The sequence below is a fragment of the Cherax quadricarinatus genome, chromosome 89, assembly GCF_038502225.1.
Source record: "Cherax quadricarinatus isolate ZL_2023a chromosome 89, ASM3850222v1, whole genome shotgun sequence".
In the NCBI taxonomy this organism is placed as follows: domain Eukaryota; kingdom Metazoa; phylum Arthropoda; class Malacostraca; order Decapoda; family Parastacidae; genus Cherax; species Cherax quadricarinatus.
Genome location: NC_091380.1, coordinates 10,345,084 through 10,367,946, shown reverse-complemented (window position 1 = coordinate 10,367,946; position 22,863 = coordinate 10,345,084). Strand labels below are relative to the sequence as shown.

The 22,863-nt window shown below is 41.3% G+C and overlaps 1 protein-coding gene across 2 annotated transcripts in view; it reads left to right on the top strand.

The window, feature by feature from the left end:
• LOC128697246 (uncharacterized) overlaps positions 1–22,863 on the top strand; it is a 106,708-nt gene that overhangs the window by 72,137 nt on the left and 11,708 nt on the right. For both annotated transcript variants that reach the window (XM_070104173.1, XM_070104172.1), the window contains exons 7-11: positions 1,753–1,877; positions 8,372–8,538; positions 11,942–12,083; positions 13,465–13,553; positions 20,973–21,155. In XM_070104173.1, the coding sequence (XP_069960274.1) occupies positions 1,753–1,877; positions 8,372–8,538; positions 11,942–12,083; positions 13,465–13,553; positions 20,973–21,155 (706 nt within the window). The remainder of the gene's footprint in view (positions 1–1,752; positions 1,878–8,371; positions 8,539–11,941; positions 12,084–13,464; positions 13,554–20,972; positions 21,156–22,863) is intronic.

The following is a 22,863-nucleotide window of genomic DNA, read 5'->3' as shown; positions in this document are numbered from 1 at the left end:
ACATTTTCTTGGTCTCATTTGATAGAATGAGAGATATATTACAGAAATGGAGATGATTTTGAATGATTTACAGACTAAAAGTAGCTTGAAATTGAGCTCAGAGTTGCGGAAATGTTCGATTTTTGATGTTCAAGAGTCAACAAATCACGTCACGTGTCCAGTACACATCAACTGGTGGGTCTGATATGCTTTTACAAATGTGCTGATATTATTTATACCATTTTTATAATAATGCAGTAGTCTGCATAACAGTAAATCTTCTATTTTTTTGAGAATAAAAATTCAAAATGGAAAGCAAGAGTAATATAAGAGGGGCCTAGAGACGTGACGAATGAACAGAGAAAAATGTTATTTTAGTGCCAGGAATGTCTGCATTGTCTATTCTGGACCCTATTTTGAAATTGGCCTTCCTTGAATGTTGTGTGAAATTGGTCAAATTACTAATTTCTGATCACTTTAATGGGTAGTTGATATGGGTAAATGGGCAGTTTCTTGTACTCAAGTCGATAGAACAAAAGGAGTGGTAGTGAAATACCTATGAACATAGTCGACTGGAACAGTGAAATTGTCCCAAAATAGGTCTCAGTGGGCGAAATGGCCGACGCATAAATATCACTGAGACCGCTAACTTTGCAAGAGCATAATTCCATAAGTTTTCCATCAAATTTTGTACTTTTGGTTTCATTACAGTCATGAAAAGATTCTCTGTCATTTCACGAGTTTTTTTTTTTTTTTTTCTTTTTAATTTCTCGATTGTGAGAGCAAGTTTATGAGCAGGGGACGCAACAGTGAAGGGGTTAAGCAGAATTAAGGGTTATTTTCTGGCCAGGGTAAACTGTGGATAACTAAAACTGCAGAAACCAAATCCGCAAATATGAGAGTTCTACTGTGTATAAGTCTCATTGTAAACTTCCTTAATATATACTTGCCGAGCACTCATCAGTGTGCAGATTGCAGGAGTCAAAATTATTTTTGAATGTTTTTATCGGGCCTGGTCCCAAATCTGCACATTGCAATAACAACATACTGGAGTGAGAGATTTGGGAGGAAGTGTAAAATAAACTCATTGAGGAGCAGGGGTGCGGTGGGGACAATAAGGGAACACCGTATCAACATCCCGGGTCCCAGACTATTCAACATCTTACCAGATGATATCAGAAACACTGCTGGTGCAAGTGTAGAAGCCTTCAAGAGGAAACTGGACAAGTATCTTCACCAGGTGCCAGATCAACCAGGCTGTGATGGATATGTGGGGTAGCAAGCCTCCAGCAGCAACAGCCTGGTTGATCAGGCAAACACCAGACGAGCCTGGCCCATGGCCGGGCTCAGAGAGTAAATAAACTCTTGAAACTCTTCAAAGGTATATCAAAGGTATCAGAGTTACTGTACAGTGAAATAGACACAGTACAAGAGGTCCTCAAGGTAGAAGTGAGTTGTGTCCACGATGGTTCAGTTTCATAAATGTTGGCAGATTGGCTGTCGTGGAAATGTAATTAGTTCCTCAGGATGTTTGTAAGTTGAGCCATTTAATTTAGAGGCCTTTTTTTTTATATGTATTATTGCTTTATTGTGTGTTTTTTTATAAGTGGATTAGGTAAAGCTGAGAAAGAGATCTCTGCACAGGTCAGTCTTGGTCCAAGTAGGACTGAAATGTTGTCGTAAGCTTGTTTTTCCTATGTGCGAGTTGCGTGTATTGCTCCAGTCATGGTGGTGTGCCCTTTTTACTCATTAAAGACAACCCTTCTCCCACAGATGACTCGGTAATTGGCAGAGAGGATGCGGCACTGTTCACCCTTCCCAGCAAAAAATGGCACTGGAGGGCACGAACTGCGGCACTATACTTCAGTCAGAAAATACCTCAGACACATAACTTCAAGGTACTTAACTATCAGGGTTTTTTATCCCTTAAATTGCTCAAACGTAGATCTAGGTTCACTTGTGTAGCGCTCCGAACATAAATCTATGTTTTATTTTACATTTGAAGGCATGTAAAATAAAACGTAGATCTACATTCAGAGCTCTACGCAAGTGAACATTGATCTACGTTTGGACAGTTTAACGGTTAAGCAATTCATGGTTTTACTCTATTATACAGGTGCTCCTTGACTTACAATTTGGTTACGTTCTGACAGACCCGGTATAAGTCTAAAATATCATATGTCGAATATCAATACGATTTTTCTTTTTTAACAAACCAGCCGTATCCCACTGAGGCAGGGTGACCCAAAAAGAAAAACGAAAGTTTCTCTTTTTAAATTTAGTAATGTATACAGGAGAAGGGGTTACTAGCCCCTTTCTCCCGGCATATTAGTTGTCTCTTACAACACGCATGGCTTACGGAGGAAGAATTCTGTTCCACTTCCCCATGGAGAATGAATATGATATGCTAAGTAAATAAGTTGTCGGGAGCAAGAAGCTAGTAACACCTTCTCTTCTATAAATTACTTAATGTAAAAATAAAGAAAACTTTACTTTTCTTTTTTGGGTCACCTTCCTCAGTGTGAGACAGCTGGTGTGTTAAAAAAATATATATATACAGTGGACCCCCGAATTTCGTGATTAATCCGTTCCAGAGAGCCCGCCGAAGGTCGAAATTCACGAAACTCGAAACCATTTTCCCCATAAGAAATAATGGAAATAAAATTAAAGGATAGTGAGGCTCAGGTTAGGGTGTGTAGAAGAGAGGGAGAATACTTCCCGGTAAAAGTAGGTCTTAGACAGGGATGTGTAATGTCACCATGGTTGTTTAACCCTTTCAGGGTCCGTCCCGTAGATCTACGGCTTTACGTTCAGGGTCCAAACCGTAGATCTACGCCATGAGCTCAGCTCACTCTGATAAACTGTGAGTGGTACATTTGGGCCTAGATATGAGAGAATACATCTATGTGGTATGTGTGCACCACATAAAACAGATCCTGCAGCACACTGTGTATAATGAGAGAAAAAAAATGAAATCATGATTTTTCGATTAAAACAGCAACTTTGCAGTGTTTTTTCGTATGTTTTTTATAGTTGTATTTGCGATTTCTTGGTCTCATTTGATAGAATGGAAGACATATTACAGAAATAGAGATGATTTTGATTGGTTTTAGCACTGGAAATGGCTTGAAACTGAGCTCAAAGTAGCAGAAATGTTAAATTTTTGCTGATATTCAAGAGTAAACAAACGACCTCACACATCTAATACACGTCAGCTGGTGGGTCTAATATACATTCACAAATATGGTGATGATATTTATACAATTATTACAATATTGCATAACAGTAAATCTTCTATTTTTTGGTGTGAATAAAAATTCATTATGTGAATAAAAAATCAAAATGGAATTTATTTGTAAAGCCTCAAAACATAACTAATGAACAGAGGAAATGTTAGTTTAGTGCCAGGAATGCCTACATTGTTCATTCTGGACCCTATTTTGAAATTGGAATATTTTGAACTTTGTGTTAAATTGGCCAAATTAACAATTTCCGATCACTTTATTTTGTAGTTGAAACAGTTGACTTGGCGATTTCTTGTGCTCAATCGATAGAATAGAAGTAATACTAGTGAAATAGCTAAGAATTTGGTTGATTGGAATAATGTAATTGGCCTAAAATGGGAGTCAAAGTCGGCAAAATCGCCGATTCGTAAATATCGCTGAGACATCAAAATTCGCGAGAGCATAATTTCGTCAATTTTCCACCAAATTTCGTACTTTTTGTTTTATTACCTTCACAAAAAGATTCTCTACGATTTCATAAGAAAAAATAACAATTTTTTTTTTTTTAAATTCTTGGACACTGGTGCGTGACTCCAGATTTGGGCCTTGGACCCTGAAAGGGTTAATATATTTATAGATGGGGTTGTAAAAGAAGTAAATGCTAGGGTGTTCGGGAGAGGGGTGGGATTAAATTATGGGGAATCAAATACAAAATGGGAATTGACACAGTTACTTTTTGCTGATGATACTATGCTTATGGGAGAGTCTGAAGAAAAATTGCAAAGGTTAGTGGATGAGTTTGGGAGTGTGTGTAAAGGTAGAAAGTTGAAAGTGAACATAGAAAAGAGTAAGGTGATGAGGGTGTCAAATGATTTAGATAAAGAAAAATTGGATATCAAATTGGGGAGGAGGAGTATGGAAGAAGTGAATGTTTTCAGATACTTGGGAGTTGACGTGTTGGCGGATGGATTTATGAAGGATGAGGTTAATCATAGAATTGATGAGGGAAAAAAGGTGAGTGGTGCGTTGAGGTATATGTGGAGTCCAAAAACGTTATCTATGGAGGCAAAGAAGGGAATGTATGAAAGTATAGTAGTACCAACACTCTTATATGGATGTGAAGCTTGGGTGGTAAATGCAGCAGCGAGGAGACGGTTGGAGGCAGTGGAGATGTCCTGTCTAAGGGCAATGTGTAGTGTAAATATTATGCAGAAAATTTGGAGTGTGGAAATTAGGAGAAGGTGTGGAGTTAATAAAAGCATTGGTCAGAGGGCAGAAGGGGGGTTGTTGAGGTTGTTTGGTCATTTAGAGACAATGGATCAAAGTAGAATGACATGGAAAGCATATAAATCTATAGGGGAAGGAAGGAGGGGTAGGGGTTGTCCTCGAAAAGGTTGGAGAGAGGGGGTAAAGGAGGTTTTGTGGGCGAGGGGCTTGGACTTTCAGCAAGCGTGCGTGAGCGTGTTAGACAGGAGTGAATGGAGACGAATGATACTTGGGACCTGACGATCTGTTGGAGTGTGAGCAGGGTAATATTTAGTGAAGGGATTCAGGGAAACTGGTTATTTTCATATAGTTGGACTTGAGTCCTGGAAATGGGAAGTACAATGCCTGCACTTTAAAGGAGGGGTTTGGGATATTGGCAGTTTGGAGGGATATGTCATGTATCTTTATACGTATATGCTTCTAAACTGTTGTATTCTGAGCACCTCTGCAAAAACAGTGATAATGTGTGAGTGTGGTGAAAGTGTTGAATGATGATGAAAGTATTTTCTTTTTGGGGATTTTCTTTCTTTTTTGGGTCACCCTACCTCGGTGGGAGACGGCCGACTTGTTGAAAAAAAAAAACGCACGTTAGTCGGACTTGAGTCCTGGAAATGGGAAGTACAGTACCTGCACTTTAACCACTTAACTGTTCAAATGTAGATCTGTGTTGTTACTGCTAGTGCTCCAAACGTAGATCAGTGTTTTATTTTTCCTGCCTCCAAGTTTGGCACAATTGGCCTGAGATGCCTGGTCAGTATAGAATGGGTCTTAACACTCGGTGTGTGCAGTATTAAAAAAAATTTGGGACCACTTAGTACCTTGTGGGAGCACCAGTTCAATTGAGTGCCAGCTAGAGCAAACAGTGCGGCAAACACCAGGGATTCACTGATGCCATGTTGTATTAACACTCCCCTTTTAACCCTTAAACTGTCCAAACAGATCTATGTTCACATGCATAGTGCTCCAAAAGTAGATCTACGTTTTTTTACATATTTTCAAATACAACAAAAAAAAATGTAGATCAAAGTTTTTTTTACACATCAAATGTAAAAAAACAAAAAGAAGATCTACGTTTTTTTACATACAGTGGACCCCCGGTTAACGATATTTTTTCACTCCAGAAGTATGTTCAGGTGCCAGTACTGACCGAATTTGTTCCCATAAGGAATATTGTGAAGTAGATTAGTCCATTTCAGACCCCCAAACATACACGTACAAATGCACTTACATAAATACACTTACATAATTGGTCACATTCGGAGGTAATCGTTATGCGGGGGTCCACTGTATTTTCAAATGTTGAAAAAACGTAGATCTACGTTTGGACAGTTTAAGGGTTCAGAGGAAAGTGATGTTGACCCTGAGTTTAGTGGCTTTGAGGTGGATGTGGCCACAAGTGGCCGAGGAAATATAAAAAAAACCTTGATAATAACATTTGTGCAACATCCTTTCAGTTTTGATACCACTGGTAGTGATATCCATCAGAATGTCCTTTAACCTATGCCCTAAGTAAAGAGAAACAATTCTGGAACATGTAATACGTGTTCAGCAGGCCAGGGCTGGCTGGCTAGCTGGCTGGCTGACCGGCTGTTGGGTGGGTGGCTGGCTGATTGACTTTGGCTGTCTCTATCTCCGTTTGTCTGTCTGTATCTATCTCTGTCTCACAGGTACACATAAGTACAGTTTTTATACATAGTGTAAATTACCTAGGATAATCCAAGAAATTCAGACAAAGTGCTATACTCTGCATACTACGCATTTTGACTTGTTAAGGAATCAGACGTGACGACTCTGCATCGTGTGTAATGCCTGTTGGTTCATGAGTGACTCTCTCTCTGAGACAGAAAGAGAGACAATCAGACAGACAGACAGGCATACAGATAGACAGACATGTTTATGTGTAACAGTGAAAACAAAGCCAAGGCAGTGCATGATCATCAGATGTCATTGCACTGCTGCAATGTCAGCAATGGAGTGACACTCATCTTACACCATGCTTCAAGGAGTTTCATATATACTCCAGCATGTCTGAAACATTGCTGGGACCCATAAATACTTTGTATATATTTTTAGACAGTAGTTGATGACCAAGGTAGGTGAAAATGTTCACCTGTCAGTGTGTTTGTAACTGAGTACTATTTCAGTACCTAATATTAGTGTTAGAACAAACATTGGCTATGAAATTACAACTACTACAAATTGTAGATATCAGAACATAAAAATTATATAATTTAAAAAAAAAAGGTATATTGGCAACATTTCTGCAAGTGGCAGGGCTTCATGTTACCGTCACGTGAGCATCCAGTGCCAACTTCGCGGCCTTATATCTCGGTAAGTACTGACCCTAAAAAATTGTTTTTATCCTATTTACATGTAGAAAAATGTCCTCTTTATTTTAACCATTTCAGGGTTGGTGCCATACTAGTATGGCTTGCACGCCAGGGTTGGTGCCGTACTAGTATGCATAAATGCTAGCGCCTTCAAATCTGGCGAGAGAAAGCTGGTAGGCCTAAATATGAAACCCCTTTCAGGGTTGGTGCCATACTAGTATGGCTTGCACGCCAGGGTTGGTGCCGTACTAGTACGCATAAATGCTAGCGCCTTCAAATCTGGCGAGAGAAAGCTGGTAGGCCTAAATATGAAGCCCCTTTCAGGGGTTGGTGCCATACTAGTACGGCTTGCACGCTAGGGTTGGTGCCATACTAGTACGCGTAAATTCTAGCGCCTTCAAATCTAGCGAGAGAAAGCTGGTAGGCCTTCGTATGAAAGAATGGGTCTATGTGGTCAGTGTGCACATATAAAAAAAATCCTGCAGTACGCAGTGCATAATGAGAAAAAAACAACTCCTACCGTGTTTTTGGTTTAAAACGGCGATTTTGCAGTGTATTTTTGTATGGTATTTATGGTTGTATTCTAGTTTACCTGGTCTCATTTTATAGAATGGAAGACATATTACAGAAATTGAGATGATTTTGATTGGTTTCACAATGAAAAGTAACTTGATATTGAGCTCAAAGTAGCAGAAATGTTCGATATTTGCCAAAGTTCAACAGTAAACAAATCATGCCAAGCGTCCAATACACATCAACTGGTGAGTCTAATATTCTTTTACAAGTGCACTGATATTATTTATACATTTCTACGCTAATGCAGTAGTCTGCATAACAGTTAATCTTCTATTTTTTCGTGAGAATAAAAATTCAAAGTGGGAAGCAACAGAAATATAAGAGGGGCCTGGGGACGTGACTAATGAACAGAGAAAATGTTATTTTAGTGCCAGGAATGTCTTTCTTGTTTATTCTGGGCTCTATTTGGAAATTGGCATCTTCTGAAATTTGTGTGAAATTGGCAAAATTGCCAATTTCTAACTGCTTTAATGGATTGTTGAAATTGGTAAATGGGTGGTTTCTTGTACTCATTCGATAGCAAGAGTGGGGTTCTAGCTAAATAGTTATTATTTTTGTCGACTGGTACATAGGAATTGGCCGAAAATAGGGCTCAAAGTGGGCAAAATTGCCGATGCGTAAACATCGTTGAGACCACTAATTTTGCGAGAGCATAATTCTCTAAGTTTTCCATCAAATTTCTTACTTTTGGTGTTATAATGATTGGAAAAAGATTCTCTATCATTTCATAAGAAAAAAATAATTTTTTTTTAAATTTCTGACCCTGAGAACAAGTTTAGGAGAGGCCGTCTTGACCCTGAAAGGGTTAATAAAAAACTTTTTTTTTTTTTTTTTTTTTTTTTTTTTTTTTTTTTTTGACATAATTTCTTCTGCCTTCTGTTTTCAAAATATTGCAGTGTATACTCAAAAATATGATGTCATTGCTTATTTTGACATTTCAGACTTTTTTTTTTTGTTTGTTTTTTCTGGCATATTACAGTTTGTTCTGCATTCTAGACTCTGTTTGCATCGTCAACTCTTAACCTCTGCGAGCTGATTGGTCTTCGTCCGGACCTCGGGAAGCTGCGGAAGATTCTGTACTTCCACGAGAACCAGCTTGTGTATCCTGTGCGCAAGCAGAAGGACCGAGACTTCCAGTATGGATACAATCAGATACTCTCCTGGTGAGCACTGGTACTGTGGGCAGTGGTGTTATAGCATTAGTGTTGTAGCAGTGGTGTTATGAACAATGGTGTGATAGCAGTGGTGTTATGAAAAGTGGTGTGATAGCATTGGTGTTATGAACATTGGTGTCATAGCATTGGTATTATAGCAATGGTGTTGTAGCAGTGGTTTATGAATAATGGTGCCATATCAGTGGTGTTATGAACAATGATGTCATAGCTGTGGTGTTATGAACAGTGGTGTGATGGCAGTGGTGTTATGAACAATGATGTCATAGCTGTGGTGTTATGAACAGTGGTGTGATGGCAATGGTGTTATGAACAATGATGTCATAGCTGTGGTGTTATGAACAGTGGTGTGATGGCAGTGGTGTTATGAACAATGATGTCATAGCTGTGGTGTTATGAACAGTGGTGTTATGAACAATGATGTCATAGCTGTGGTGTTATGAACAGTGGTGTGATGGCAGTGGTGTTATGAACAATGGTGTTATGAACACTTCAGCTGACATATCTCTTAACTAACTTATTGGGTGGAATATCATGTGGAACAATCTTATTAATAATATTTGCTAGATTAGAGAAAAAACCCAATAAGCAATTGCCTAACTATGCTTACATATTCATGGCTGTCCTAGGTAGTAGGTTGGCAGACAGCAACCGCCCAGGGAGCTACTACTGTCCTGCCAAGTGAGTGTAAAACAAAAACGTGTAATTGTTTTACATGATGGTAGGATTGCTGGTGCCTCTTTCTGTCTCATAAACATGCAAGATTTCAGGTACGTCTTGCTACTTCTACTTAAACTTAGGTCACACTACACATGCATGTACAAGCATATATATACGCACCCCTCTGGGTTTTCTTCTATTTTCTTACTAGTTCTTGCTCTTATTTACTCTTATCTCCATGGGAAAGTGGAACAGAATTCTTCCTCCATAAGCCACGCATGTCGTAAGAGGCGACTAAAATGCCGGGAGCAAGGGGCTAGTAACTCCTTCTCCTGTATACATTACTGAAGTTAAAAAGAGAAACTTTTGTTTTTCTTTTTGGGCCACCCTGTCTCAGTGGGATACAGTCGGTCCAAGTCGGACTGAAACGTCGTCGTAAGCTCCTCTCTTCTATGTGCGGGTTATTTGTGTATCATTCCAGTCACGGTATTGTGCCTTTTTTTTTGTGTTAATGTTGCAGTTTAAAAACTGTAGTGTAAAGCACCCTTCTGGCAAGACAGTGATGGAGTGAATGATGGTGAAAGTTTTTCTTTTTCGGGCCACCCTGCCTTGGTGGGAATCGGCCAGTGTGATAATAAATAAATAAAGTTACATTGTGTGGTAACTTGAGCTTCATAAGTTACATTGTGTGGTAACTTGAGCTTCATAAGTTACATTGTGTGGTAACTTGAGCTTCATAAGTTACATTGTGTGGTAACTTGAGCTTCATAAGTTACATTGTGTAGTAACTTGAGCTTCATAAGTTACATTGTGTAGTAACTTGAGCTTCATAAGTTACATTGTGTGGTAACTTGAGCTTCATAAGTTACATTGTGTGGTAACTTGAGCTTCATAAGTTACATTGTGTAGTAACTTGAGCTTCATAAGTTACATTGTGTGGTAACTTGAGCTTCATAAGTTACATTGTGTAGTAACTTGAGCTTCATAAGTTACATTGTGTGGTAACTTGAGCTTCATAAGTTACATTGTGTGGTAACTTGAGCTTCATAAGTTACATTGTGTAGTAACTTGAGCTTCATAAGTTACATTGTGTGGTAACTTGAGCTTCATAAGTTACATTGTGTGGTAACTTGAGCTTCATAAGTTACATTGTGTAGTAACTTGAGCTTCATAAGTTACATTGTGTAGTAACTTGAGCTTCATAAGTTACATTGTGTAGTAACTTGAGCTTCATAAGTTACATTGTGTGGTAACTTGAGCTTCATAAGTTACATTGTGTGGTAACTTGAGCTTCATAAGTTACATTGTGTAGTAACTTGAGCTTCATAAGTTACATTGTGTGGTAACTTGAGCTTCATAAGTTACATTGTGTGGTAACTTGAGCTTCATAAGTTACATTGTGTAGTAACTTGAGCTTCATAAGTTACATTGTGTAGTAACTTGAGCTTCATAAGTTACATTGTGTAGTAACTTGAGCTTCATAAGTTACATTGTGTGGTAACTTGAGCTTCATAAGTTACATTGTGTGGTAACTTGAGCTTCATAAGTTACATTGTGTAGTAACTTGAGCTTCATAAGTTACATTGTGTGGTAACTTGAGCTTCATAAGTTACATTGTGTGGTAACTTGAGCTTCATAAGTTACATTGTGTGGTAACTTGAGCTTCATAAGTTACATTGTGTGGTAACTTGAGCTTCATAAGTTACAGTGTGTGGTAACATGAGCTTCATAAGTTACATTGTGTGGTAACTTGAGCTTCATAAGTTACATTGTGTGGTAACTTGAGTTTTATAGCTGCAGTATCCCCTACACCTGCTTTTTTCCCTCCATTGAATTTCGCACTTGTTCTTATCTGTTGTGCAAAGCCTCGTTTACTCTGTTGCAAAGTTGTTTAAAGTTCTCAATGGTTGTTGCACCACAGGAATTACAGACATACTTCACTTTCTGAAAAAATGCAGCATTTTTTTTTCTCCCAACTCGAACAATTATGTTTACCTGGAGAGAGTTCCGGGGGTCAACGCCCCCGCGGCCCGGTCTGTGACCAGTGTATTTTTGCAAGTGCTTTTGTAAGTGTATTTTTGGGGGTCTGAAACGGACTAATCTAGTTTACGTTATTCCTTATGGGAATAAATTCGCCCAGTATCGGCACTCAAACAGCCTTCTGGAACGAATTAAGTTCGTAACTCAAGGTACCACTATATCTGTATTATACTTAGATCAGTATCTAAAACAAAATCAGTTGGAAAGGTAATACACGACTAATATGGCGGGTTAGGTTCCAGACTGGTGCTGTAAAGCGAATATTGCCTTAAAGCGAATCACAGCTGTATTAGCCAAGCACTTCAGAGCAAAGCACCGTATTAATGAAGCAATCTCAACCAAAGTGCCATATTAATGAAGCACTCTCAAGCAAAGTGCCATATTAATGAAGCACTCTCAACCAAAGTGCCATATTAATGAAGCACTCTCAAGCAAAGTGCCATATTAATGAAGCACTCTCAACCAAAGTGCCATATTAATGAAGCACTCTCAACCAAAGTGCCATATTAATGAAGTGCTCTCAAGCAAAGTGCCATATTAATGAAGTGCTCTCAAGCAAAGTGCCATATTAACGAGGTGCGCCTCTACTGCTCTTTTACCCATTCCAGTGTTCAGCCACTGTTTATAAACTGTTGTAGTTTAGGTGTACGACATAGTGCACATTGTACATTAAGTGTTGGTTTGTGTTTGACAGTCTGGTGGCAGATGTGATCGTCTTCAACTCTCAGTACAACTTGGAGTCCTTCCTACGAGAACTTCCTCGACACCTCAAGCTACAACCTGACCACCGTGCTGATGCCCAGACCATTACCCAGGACATTAGGGAGAAGAGTGAGGTGAGTCATGACATTTACTGCTCTCATCACAATTATACGCTGGATGTATATTTTCGTAGTACAGTGGACCCCCGCTTTACAATCAGCTCCCAATGCGACCAATTATGTAAGTGTATTTATGTAAGTGCGTTTGTATGTGTATGTTTGGGGGTCTGAAATGGACTAATCTAATTCACAATATTCCTTATGGGAACAAATTCGTTCAGTACTGGCACCTGAACATACTTCTGGAATGAAATAATATCGTTAACCGGGGGTCCACTGTATATTGCACTGTATACATGGTACATGTATGTATAAACTTATTGGATCACACTGTACAACTTAATACTAGATGCTCCTCACTTTATGATGGTTTGACTAGGTGATAAATGTATTTTGACTTTACGATGGTACGATAGCAATGCTGTACATTTATTGATAGGCTAAACTTGTATTCATTTATTTTGTAATACTGGTATTAAGTTAGTTACAGTAATTATTTGTGTATTTACTTATTCAGTGACAGTAGTTATTTATTTACTTGTTTATAATATATTTATTTTTTTATTTGTTAACACATCGTACGATTCCCACCAAGGCAGGGTGGCCACCAAGGCAGGGTGGCCACCAAGGCAGGGTGGCCACCAAGGCAGGGTGGCCACCAAGGCAGGGTGGCCACCAAGGCAGGGTGGCCACCAAGGCAGGGTGGCCACCAAGGCAGGGTGGCCACCAAGGCAGGGTGGCCACCAAGGCAGGGTGGCCACCAAGGCAGGGTGGCCACCAAGGCAGGGTGGCCACCAAGGCAGGGTGACCACCAAGGCAGGGTGGCCACCAAGGCAGGGTGGCCCAAAAAAGAAAAACTTTCACCATCATTCACTCCATCACTGTCTTGCCAGAAGAGTGCTTTACACTACAGTTTTTAAACTGCAACATTAACACCCCTCCTTCAGAGTGCAGGCACTGTACTTCCCATCTCCAGGACTCAAGTCCGGCCTGCCGGTTTCCCTGAACCCCTTCATAAATGTTACTTTGCTCGCACTCCAACAGCACGTCAAGTATTAAAAACCATTTGTCTCTATTCACTCCTATCAAATACGCTTATGCACGCTTGCTGGAAGTCCAAGCCCCTTGCACACAAAACCTCCTTTACCCCCTCCCTCCAACCTTTTCTAGACCGACCCCTACCCCGCCTTCCCTCCACTACAGACTGATACACTCTTGAAGTCATTCTGTTTTGATCCATTCTCTCTTCATATCCGAACCACCTCATTAACATCATTATTGTGTATAATATCATTATTACATTATACACAATTAAGAGGGTCGCCAATGTGTTTGTAAGTCAAGGACTTACTGTATATATATCAGTGTGAAGAGTGAGTGTTTCTGCCTCCTGCAGGTCATCTACTTCCCCGTGACCATCGCACACAAGACGCGGTGCCCCAAGGATGCACTGGAGCCGCTGCATATCATCTGGCCACACCGCTGGTAAGAGCTCTCACACCGCATGTTGTATTTCTCATTCTTTCTCTCCCTCCTCCAAGATGATATCATGACTTTTGTATTAATTTATCACATTTTTATTCTGTTGCATCCCCTTCCTTTTCTAACTACTATTTCTCTCTCTCCTTCCTCTTATCTCCTTATTCTTCCTCTCATCTTATTCAGTTAGGCTTATAAAATCTCTACTGCATGTACATTACTAATGTACTAAAGCTAACTTGGTGATCATGTACATTATTTATGTACTAAGATTAACTTAAGGATTATGTACATTATGTACTTAGACTAACTTAGGGATTATGTACATTACGTACGTACTAGACTAACTGAGGGATACACAAATAACCCACACATAAAAGAGAGAAGCTTACGACGATGTTTCGGTCCGACTTGGACCGTTTACAAAGTCACCATTTATAAAGTCACAGTGTGACTTTGTAAATGGTCCAAGTTGGACCGAAACGTCGTCGTAAGCTTCTCTCTTTTATGTGCGGGTTATTTGTGTATCGTTCCAGTCACGGTATTGTGCCTTTTTTGTTACTTAGGGATTATGTACATTATGTACTAAGACTAATTTAGGGATTATGTACTAACTTAGTGAGCATGTACATTATGTACTAACTTGGGCACAGATGGTCTTCAACCCATGGCATGATTGGTAAAACATTTCTCGGAGACATTGTTTATTGGTCTGTTAAGATCCTCATTAAGCTGGAAATGTTGTGCTTAGTATAAGCTTGTTCCATAAAGTGAATCTTTTCAGTTCACTATTGTTAGTAGCAAGCCATTTAATTCTTAATTAATGCTAAGACTGTTAAGCTGCCTCAGCTTGCATCAAAGCACTTGCAATATTTATTGCAAAGTTGATTTGTGTGTGCACATGCATTCTGTGGCGATTTGAAAAATGTATATTATGAATATACAGTGGACCCCCGGTTAACGATATTTTTTCACTCCAGAAGTATGTTCAGGTGCCAGTACTGACCGAATTTGTTCCCATAAGAAATATTGTGAAGTAGATTAGTCCATTTCAGACCCCCAAACATACACGTACAAACTCACTCGCATAAATACACTTACATAATTGGTCGCATTCGGAGGTAATCGTTATGCGGGGGTCCACTGTATATTAGACCCACCAGCTGGCGTGTATTAGACGTGTGAGGCCATTTGTTTACTCTTGAACATTGGCAAAAATTTAACATTTCTGCTACTTTGAGCTCAGTTTCAAACCATTTCCAATTGTAAAACAAATCAAAATCATCTCTTTTTCTGTAATATATCTTCCATTCTATCAAATGAGACCAAGAAATCATAAATACAACTATAAAAAAAAAACATAAAAACACTGCAAAGTCGCTGTTTTAATAAAAAATTACGGTGTCAGTTTTTTTCTCTCATTATGCACTTTATGCTGCAGGATTTGTTTTATGTGGTGCACACATACCACATAGATGTATTCTCTCATATCTAGACCCAAATTTACCGCTCACAGCTTATCTGAGTGAGCTGAGCTCATGGCGTAGAACTACTGTTTGGACCCTCAACTCAAATCCGTAGAACTACAGCATGGACCCTGAAAGGGTTAATATAATGCATATAATAATAATACATCTTTCTTTCAACAAACCGGCCGTATCCCACCAAGGCAGGGTGGCCCAAAAAGAAAAACGAAAGTTTCTCTTTTAAATTTAGTAATTTATACGGGAGAATGAGTTACTAGCCCCTTGCTCCCAGCATTTTAGTCACCTCTTACAACACGCATGGCTTACGGAGGAAGAATTCTGTTCCACTTCCCCCATGGAGATAAGAGGAAATAAACAAGAACAAGAACTACAAAGAAAATAGAAGAATACCCAGAGGGGTGTGTATATATATGCTTGTACATGTGTGTGTAGTGTGACCTAAGTGCAAGTAGAAGTAGCAAGACGTACCTGTAATCTTGCATGTTTATGAGACAGACAAAAGACACCAGCAATCCTACCATCATGTAAAACAATTACAGGTTTTCATTGTACACTCACTTGGCAGGACGGTAGTACCTCCCTGGGCGCTTGCTGTTTACCAACCTACTACCTAGGAATAATAATACATGTATAATAATAATTATCCTCCATGGGGAAGTGGAACAGAATTCTTCCTCCTTAAGCCATGCGTGTTGTAAGAGGCGACTAAAATGCCAGGAGCAAGGGGCTAGTAACCCCTTCTCCTGTATAAATTACTAAATTTATAAAGAGAAACTTTTGTTTATCTTTTTGGGCCACCCTGCCTTGGTGGGATACGGCTGGTGCGTTAAAAGAAGAAAGAAAAAAAAATAATTATAATAATAGACGGCTTCAAAAGGCCGTCACTAGATGGCAGTGTTTAGCACAAGAAAGTGGGAGCAGTTGTGGCCGCCACCACCTGTTACATAATGACATATTTTATTCTTTCTAGAGCATATATCAGGTTTCTATGTTATATATATTATGTCATATTAGATGAACTGTGATAGTTAAATAAGCCATATAGTTGATATTAGCGACATTATTCAAGGAGCATTTTGTCTGGTTTCCAGACAAACTCTCGTCCGCTGACGATACCACTATATGAATGACATTTTATTCACTCTAGAGTATATATCAGGTTTCTGTATTATCTCTATTGTTTATTATGCCATATTAGATGAATTGTGATAGATAAATAAGCCATAGAGTTGATATTAGGGAAATTATTGAAGTACACAATTCCACTTGAATGGATTAACCCTTTGACTGTTTTGGCCATATATATACGTCTTACTAGGTAGTAGGTTGGTAGACAGCAACTGCCCAGGGAGGTACTACCGTCCTGCCAAGTGAGTGTAAAACAGAAACCTGTAATTGTTTTACATGATGGTAGGATTGCTGGTGTTTTTTTTCTGTCTCATAAACATGCAAGATTTCAGGTACATCTTGCTACTTCTACTTACACTTAGGGCACACTACACATATATGTACAAGCATATATATACATACCTCTCTGAGTTTTCTTTATTTTCCTTCTAGTTCTTGTTCTTGTTTATTTCCTCTTATCTCCATGGGGAAGTGGAACAGAATTCTTCCTCCGTAAGCCATGCGTGTTGTAAGAGGCGACTAAAATACCGGGAGCAAGGGCCTAGTAACCCCTTCTCCCGTATAAATTACTAAATTTAAAAAGAGAAACTTTTGTTTTTCTCTTTGGGCCACCCTGCCTCGGTGGGATACGGCCGGTTTGTTGAAAGAAGAAGAAGATATACGTCTTATGCGCCACTGTTTCGGATGTATTTATACAAGTAAATTCTAGCGGCTTTATATCAAGCAGGAGAAAGCTGGTAGGCCCACATGTGAGAGAATGGGTCTGTGTGGTCAGTGTGCACCACAAAAAAAAAAATCCTGCAGCACGCAGTGCATAGTGAGAAAAAAAAAACTGACAGTTTTTTTTGGACTGAAACGCCAACTTTGAGGTGTATTTTCATACAGTATTTATCGTTGTATTCTCGTTTTCATGGTCTCACGTGATAAAATGGAAAACATATTACAGAAATAGAGATGATTTTGATTAGTTTCACGATAAAAACGACCTTGAAATTGAGCTCAAAGTAGCGGAAATGTTCAATTTTTACCAATGTTCAAGAGTAAACAGATCACACCACACGTCCAATACACGTCAACTGGGGAGTCTAATATTCTTTCACTAGCGCACTGATATTATTTATACCATTTTTACAATAATGCAGTAGTCTGCATAACAGTAAATTTTGTATTTTTTGTATGAATAAAAAATCAAAATAGAAAGCAATAGTAATATAAGAGGGGCCTAGAGACATGACTAATGAACAGAGGATATGTTATTTTAGTGCCAGGAATGTCTACATTGTTTATTCTGAACCCTATTTTAAAATTGGCATCTTTTTTAATTTGTGTGAAATTGGCCAAATAGCCAATTTCTGACCACTTTATTGGGTAATTCAAATTGGTAAATGGGCGGTTTCTTGTACTCAACTGATAGAAAAAATGGGGTTTTAAAGAAATAGCTATGAGTTTGGTCAACTGGAACAATGGAATTGGCCAAAACCAGGGCTCAAAGTCAGCGAAATCACCAATGCGTATATGTCGCCGAGACCGCTAACTTCGCGGGAGCGTAATTGACCAAATTTTGTACTTTTGGTGTCATTACCATTGGGAAAAGATTCTCTATCATTTCATAAGAAAAAATAATTTTTTTTTCCAAATATTTTGCGACATAGAATGACAGTTTCAGAAAGGGGCTTGCGACAGTCAAAGGGTTAATTGCATTTCAGTTAATTTAAATGAGGAAAATTGACTCTGCTAACGAGCAAATCCAGATGCGAGCAAGGTCACGGAACGGATTAAACTCGTGAGTGGAGATGTTGATAAATTAGACACGTGCAACTCTTGGGTATCTTTATTGAGGAAACGTTTTGCCACACAGTGGCTTCATCAGTCCATACAAAGGAGAATCTTGAAGAACAGGAGGAGAATGAGGTAATCAGTCCCTCAACCTTGAGTCGATGTGGTCAGTCCATTCTATTCAAGATTGATGGACTGACCACATCGACTCAAGGTTGAGGGACTGATTACCTCATTCTCCTCCTGTTCTTCAAGATTCTCCTTTGTATGGACTGATGAAGCCACTGTGTGGCGAAACGTTTCCTCAATAAAGATACCCAAGAGTTGCACATGTGTCTAATTTATCAACATGTCGGTTCTCTGAACCATTCATCTACAAATCGTGAGTGGAGGTTCCACTGTACTTTGCAGACCCATCGTGCACATGGTTTCTCTCATGTCTAGCCAAAAATTTATTAGTCACAGCATAATTGAGGGCACTATGATTGATGTAGATCTCTGTGAATGATAGTAAAAGGGTTAAATAATGTAACTGATGTGCTGTTGGAGTGTCAGCAAGAAATTTAGAAATTGGTTAGCCAGACCCAAGTCCTGAAGGTGGGCAGTACTGTGTCTTCACTGTGGAGGATGGGTGGGGAAGTTAGTCTTAAAGGTGGGCAGTACTGTGTCTTCACTGTGGAGGATGGGTGGGGAAGTTAGTCTTAAAGGTGGGCAGTACTGTGTCTTCACTGTGGAGGATGGGTGGGGAAGTTAGTCTTAAAGGTGGGCAGTACTGTGTCTTCACTGTGAAGGATGGGTGGGGAAGTTAGTCTTAAAGGTGGGCAGTACTGTGTCTTCACTGTGGAGGATGGGTGGGGAAGTTAGTCTTAAAGGTGGGCAGTACTGTGTCTTCACTGTGAAGGATGGGTGGGAAAGTTAGTCTTAAAGGTGGGCAGTACTGTGTCTTCACTGTGAAGGATGGGTGGGAAAGTTAGTCTTAAAGGTGGGCAGTACTGTGTCTTCACTGTGGAGGATGGGTGGGGATGTTAGTCTTAAAGGTGGGCAGTACTGTGTCTTCACTGTGAAGGATGGGTGGGGATGTTAGTCTTAAAGGTGGGCAGTACTGTGTCTTCACTGTGAAGGATGGGTGGGGATGTTAGTCTTAAAGGTGGGCAGTACTGTGTCTTCACTGTGGAGGATGGGTGGGGAAGTTAGTCCTGAAGGTGGGCAGTACTGTGTCTTCACTGTGGAGGATGGGTGGGGATGTTATAGTTCTGGAGGCAGAAAGTACTGTGTCTTCACTCTGAGGGATGGGTGGGGATGTTACAGTCCTGGAGGTGGGAAGTGCAGTGCCTGCACTCTGCAGGATGGGTGGGGATGTTACAGTCCTGGAGGTGGGAAGTACAGTGCCTGCACTCTGAAGGATGCATGGGGATGTTACAGTCCTGGAAGTGGGAAGTACAGTTCCTGCTCTCTGAAGGATGCATGGGGATGTTACAGTCCTGGAAGTGGGAAGTACAGTTCCTGCTCTCTGAAGGATGCATGGGGATGTTACAGTCCTGGAAGTGGGAAGTACAGTGCCTGCTCTCTGAAGGATGCATGGGGATGTTACAGTCCTGGAAGTGGGAAGTACAGTTCCTGCTCTCTGAAGGATGCATGGGGATGTTACAGTCCTGGAAGTGGGAAGTACAGTTCCTGCTCTCTGAAAGATGCGTGGGGATGTTACAGTCCTGGAAGTGGGAAGTACAGTGCCTGCACTCTGAAGGATGGGTGGGGATGTTACAGTCCTGGAAGTGGGAAGTACAGTGCCTGCACTCTGAAGGATGGGTGGGGATGTTACAGTCCTGGAAGTGGGAAGTACAGTGCCTGCACTCTGAAGGATGTGTGGGGATGTTACAGTCCTGGAAGTGGGAAGTACAGTTCCTGCTCTCTGAAGGATGTGTGGGGATGTTACAGTCCTGGAAGTGGGAAGTACAGTTCCTGCTCTCTGAAGGATGCATGGGGATGTTACAGTCCTGGAAGTGGGAAGTACAGTTCCTGCTCTCTGAAGGATGTGTGGGGATGTTACAGTCCTGGAAGTGGGAAGTACAGTTCCTGCTCTCTGAAGGATGCATGGGGATGTTACAGTCCTGGAAGTGGGAAGTACAGTGCCTGCACTCTGAAGGATGTGTGGGGATGTTACAGTCCTGGAAGTGGGAAGTACAGTTCCTGCTCTCTGAAGGATGCGTGGGGATGTTACAGTCCTGGAAGTGGGAAGTACAGTTCCTGCTCTCTGAAGGATGCATGGGGATGTTACAGTCCTGGAAGTGGGAAGTACAGTGCCTGCACTCTGAAGGATGTGTGGGGATGTTACAGTCCTGGAAGTGGGAAGTACAGTGCCTGCACTCTGAAGGATGTGTGGGGATGTTACAGTCCTGGAAGTGGGAAGTACAGTGCCTGCTCTCTGAAGGATGTGTGGGGATGTTACAGTCCTGGAAGTGGGAAGTACAGTGCCTGCTCTCTGAAGGATGCATGGGGATGTTACAGTCCTGGAAGTGGGAAGTACAGTTCCTGCTCTCTGAAGGATGCATGGGGATGTTACAGTCCTGGAAGTGGGAAGTACAGTGCCTGCACTCTGAAGGATGTGTGGGGATGTTACAGTCCTGGAAGTGGGAAGTACAGTGCCTGCTCTCTGAAGGATGCATGGGGATGTTACAGTCCTGGAAGTGGGAAGTACAGTGCCTGCTCTCTGAAGGATGCGTGGGGATGTTACAGTCCTGGAAGTAACCTGGTTGTAAACTGAAACACTAACAATGTAATTTTTATAACCCTTACAGGTTTAGCACTTGGTTATAATTATAACATTAATGTAAGTTGTTTGTAAATAGGGATTGTTTATTAGTGTCTTGTGATGCTGCAGAGTTACACATTAATTATATTGTATCTTAAACTACATATCTTTTCCAGTAATATTTTTTCCTTTCTGTGGTAAGTGTCTTTCCACACAGGAAAGTGAAAATAATATCTTTTCCCAGATTTGTGTTCAGTTGAAGTGATTGTTGCTCACTTTCCCCAGGGAGCATGACAAGGACCCTGCTACCCTGTTCCAGGTTCTATTCCAGTTGGCAGAAGCAGGACTGAATTTCCGCATCAGTGTCTTGGGTCAGTCGTACACGGAGAACCCGCCAATCTTCAATGAAGCACGTCAGAGGTTGTCTAACTTCATCACACATTGGGGTTATGCACCAAATAAGGAAAAGTAAGCAATAAATACATGTATCCCATGTGATTCTGTTTAATTCCTGTGCTTGTCTCCAAATTTTTATTTTTTGAAGCTTCACTCAAGTGGGATTTGTTCTGCTCAGTTTGTTCCAGGCATCATTTTTTTAACACTGGCCGTCTCCCACTGAGGCAGAGCGACCTGACACAGAATCTTAACACACTGATCGTCTCCCACTGAGGCAGAGCGACCTGACACAGAATCTTAACACACTGTCCGTCTCCCACTGAGGCAGAGCGACCTGACACAGAATCTTAACACACTGGCCGTCTCCCACTGAGGCAGAGCGACCTGACACAGAATCTTAACACACTGGCCGTCTCCCACTGAGGCAGAGCGATCTGACACAGAATCTTAACACACTGATCGTCTCCCACTGAGGCAGAGCGATCTGACACAGAATCTTAACACACTGGCCGTCTCCCACTGAGGCAGAGCGACCTGACACAGAATCTTAACACACTGGCCATCTCCCACTTAGGCAGAGCGACCTGACACAGAATCTTAACACACTGGCCGTCTCCCACTGAGGCAGAGCGATCTGACACAGAATCTTAACACACTGGCCGTCTCCCACTTAGGCAGAGCGACCTGACACAGAATCTTAACACACTGGCCGTCTCCCACTGAGGCAGAGCGATCTGACACAGAATCTTAACACTGGCCGTCTCCCACTGAGGCAGAGCGACCTGACACAGAATCTTAACACTGGCCGTCTCCCACTGAGGCAGAGCGACCTGACACAGAATCTTAACACACTGGCCATCTCCCACTGAGGCAGAGTGACCTGACACAGAATCTTAACACACTGGCCGTCTCCCACTGAGGCAGAGCGACCTGACACAGAATCTTAACACACTGGCCGTCTCCCACTGAGGCAGAGCGACCTGACACAGAATCTTAACACACTGGCCGTCTCCCACTGAGGCAGAGCGACCTGACACAGAATCTTAACACACTGGCCGTCTCCCACTGAGGCAGAGCGACCTGACACAGAATCTTAACACACTGGCCGTCTCCCACTGAGGCAGAGCGACCTGACACAGAATCTTAACACACTGTCCATCTCCCACTGAGGCAGAGCGACCTGACACAGAATCTTAACACACTGGCCGTCTCCCACTGAGGCAGAGCGACCTGACACAGAATCTTAACACACTGGCCGTCTCCCACTGAGGCAGAGCGATCTGACACAGAATCTTAACACACTGATCGTCTCCCACTGAGGCAGAGCGATCTGACACAGAATCTTAACACACTGGCCATCTCCCACTGAGGCAGAGTGACCTGACACAGAATCTCAACACACTGGCCATCTCCCACTGAGGCAGAGTGACCTGACACAGAATCTTAACACACAGGCCTTCTCCCACTGAGGCAGAGTGACCTGACACAGAATCTTAACACACTGGCTGTCTCCCACTGAGGCAGAGTGACATGACACAGAATCTTAACACACTGGCCGTCTCCCACTGAGGCAGAGAGACCTGACACAGAATCTTAACACACTGGCTGTCTCCCACTGAGGCAGAGCGACCTGACACAGAATCTTAACACACTGGCCGTCTCCCACTGAGGCAGAGCGACCTGACACAGAATCTTAACACACTGGCCGTCTCCCACTGAGGCAGAGCGACCTGACACAGAATCTTAACACACTGGCCGTCTCCCACTGAGGCAGAGCGAC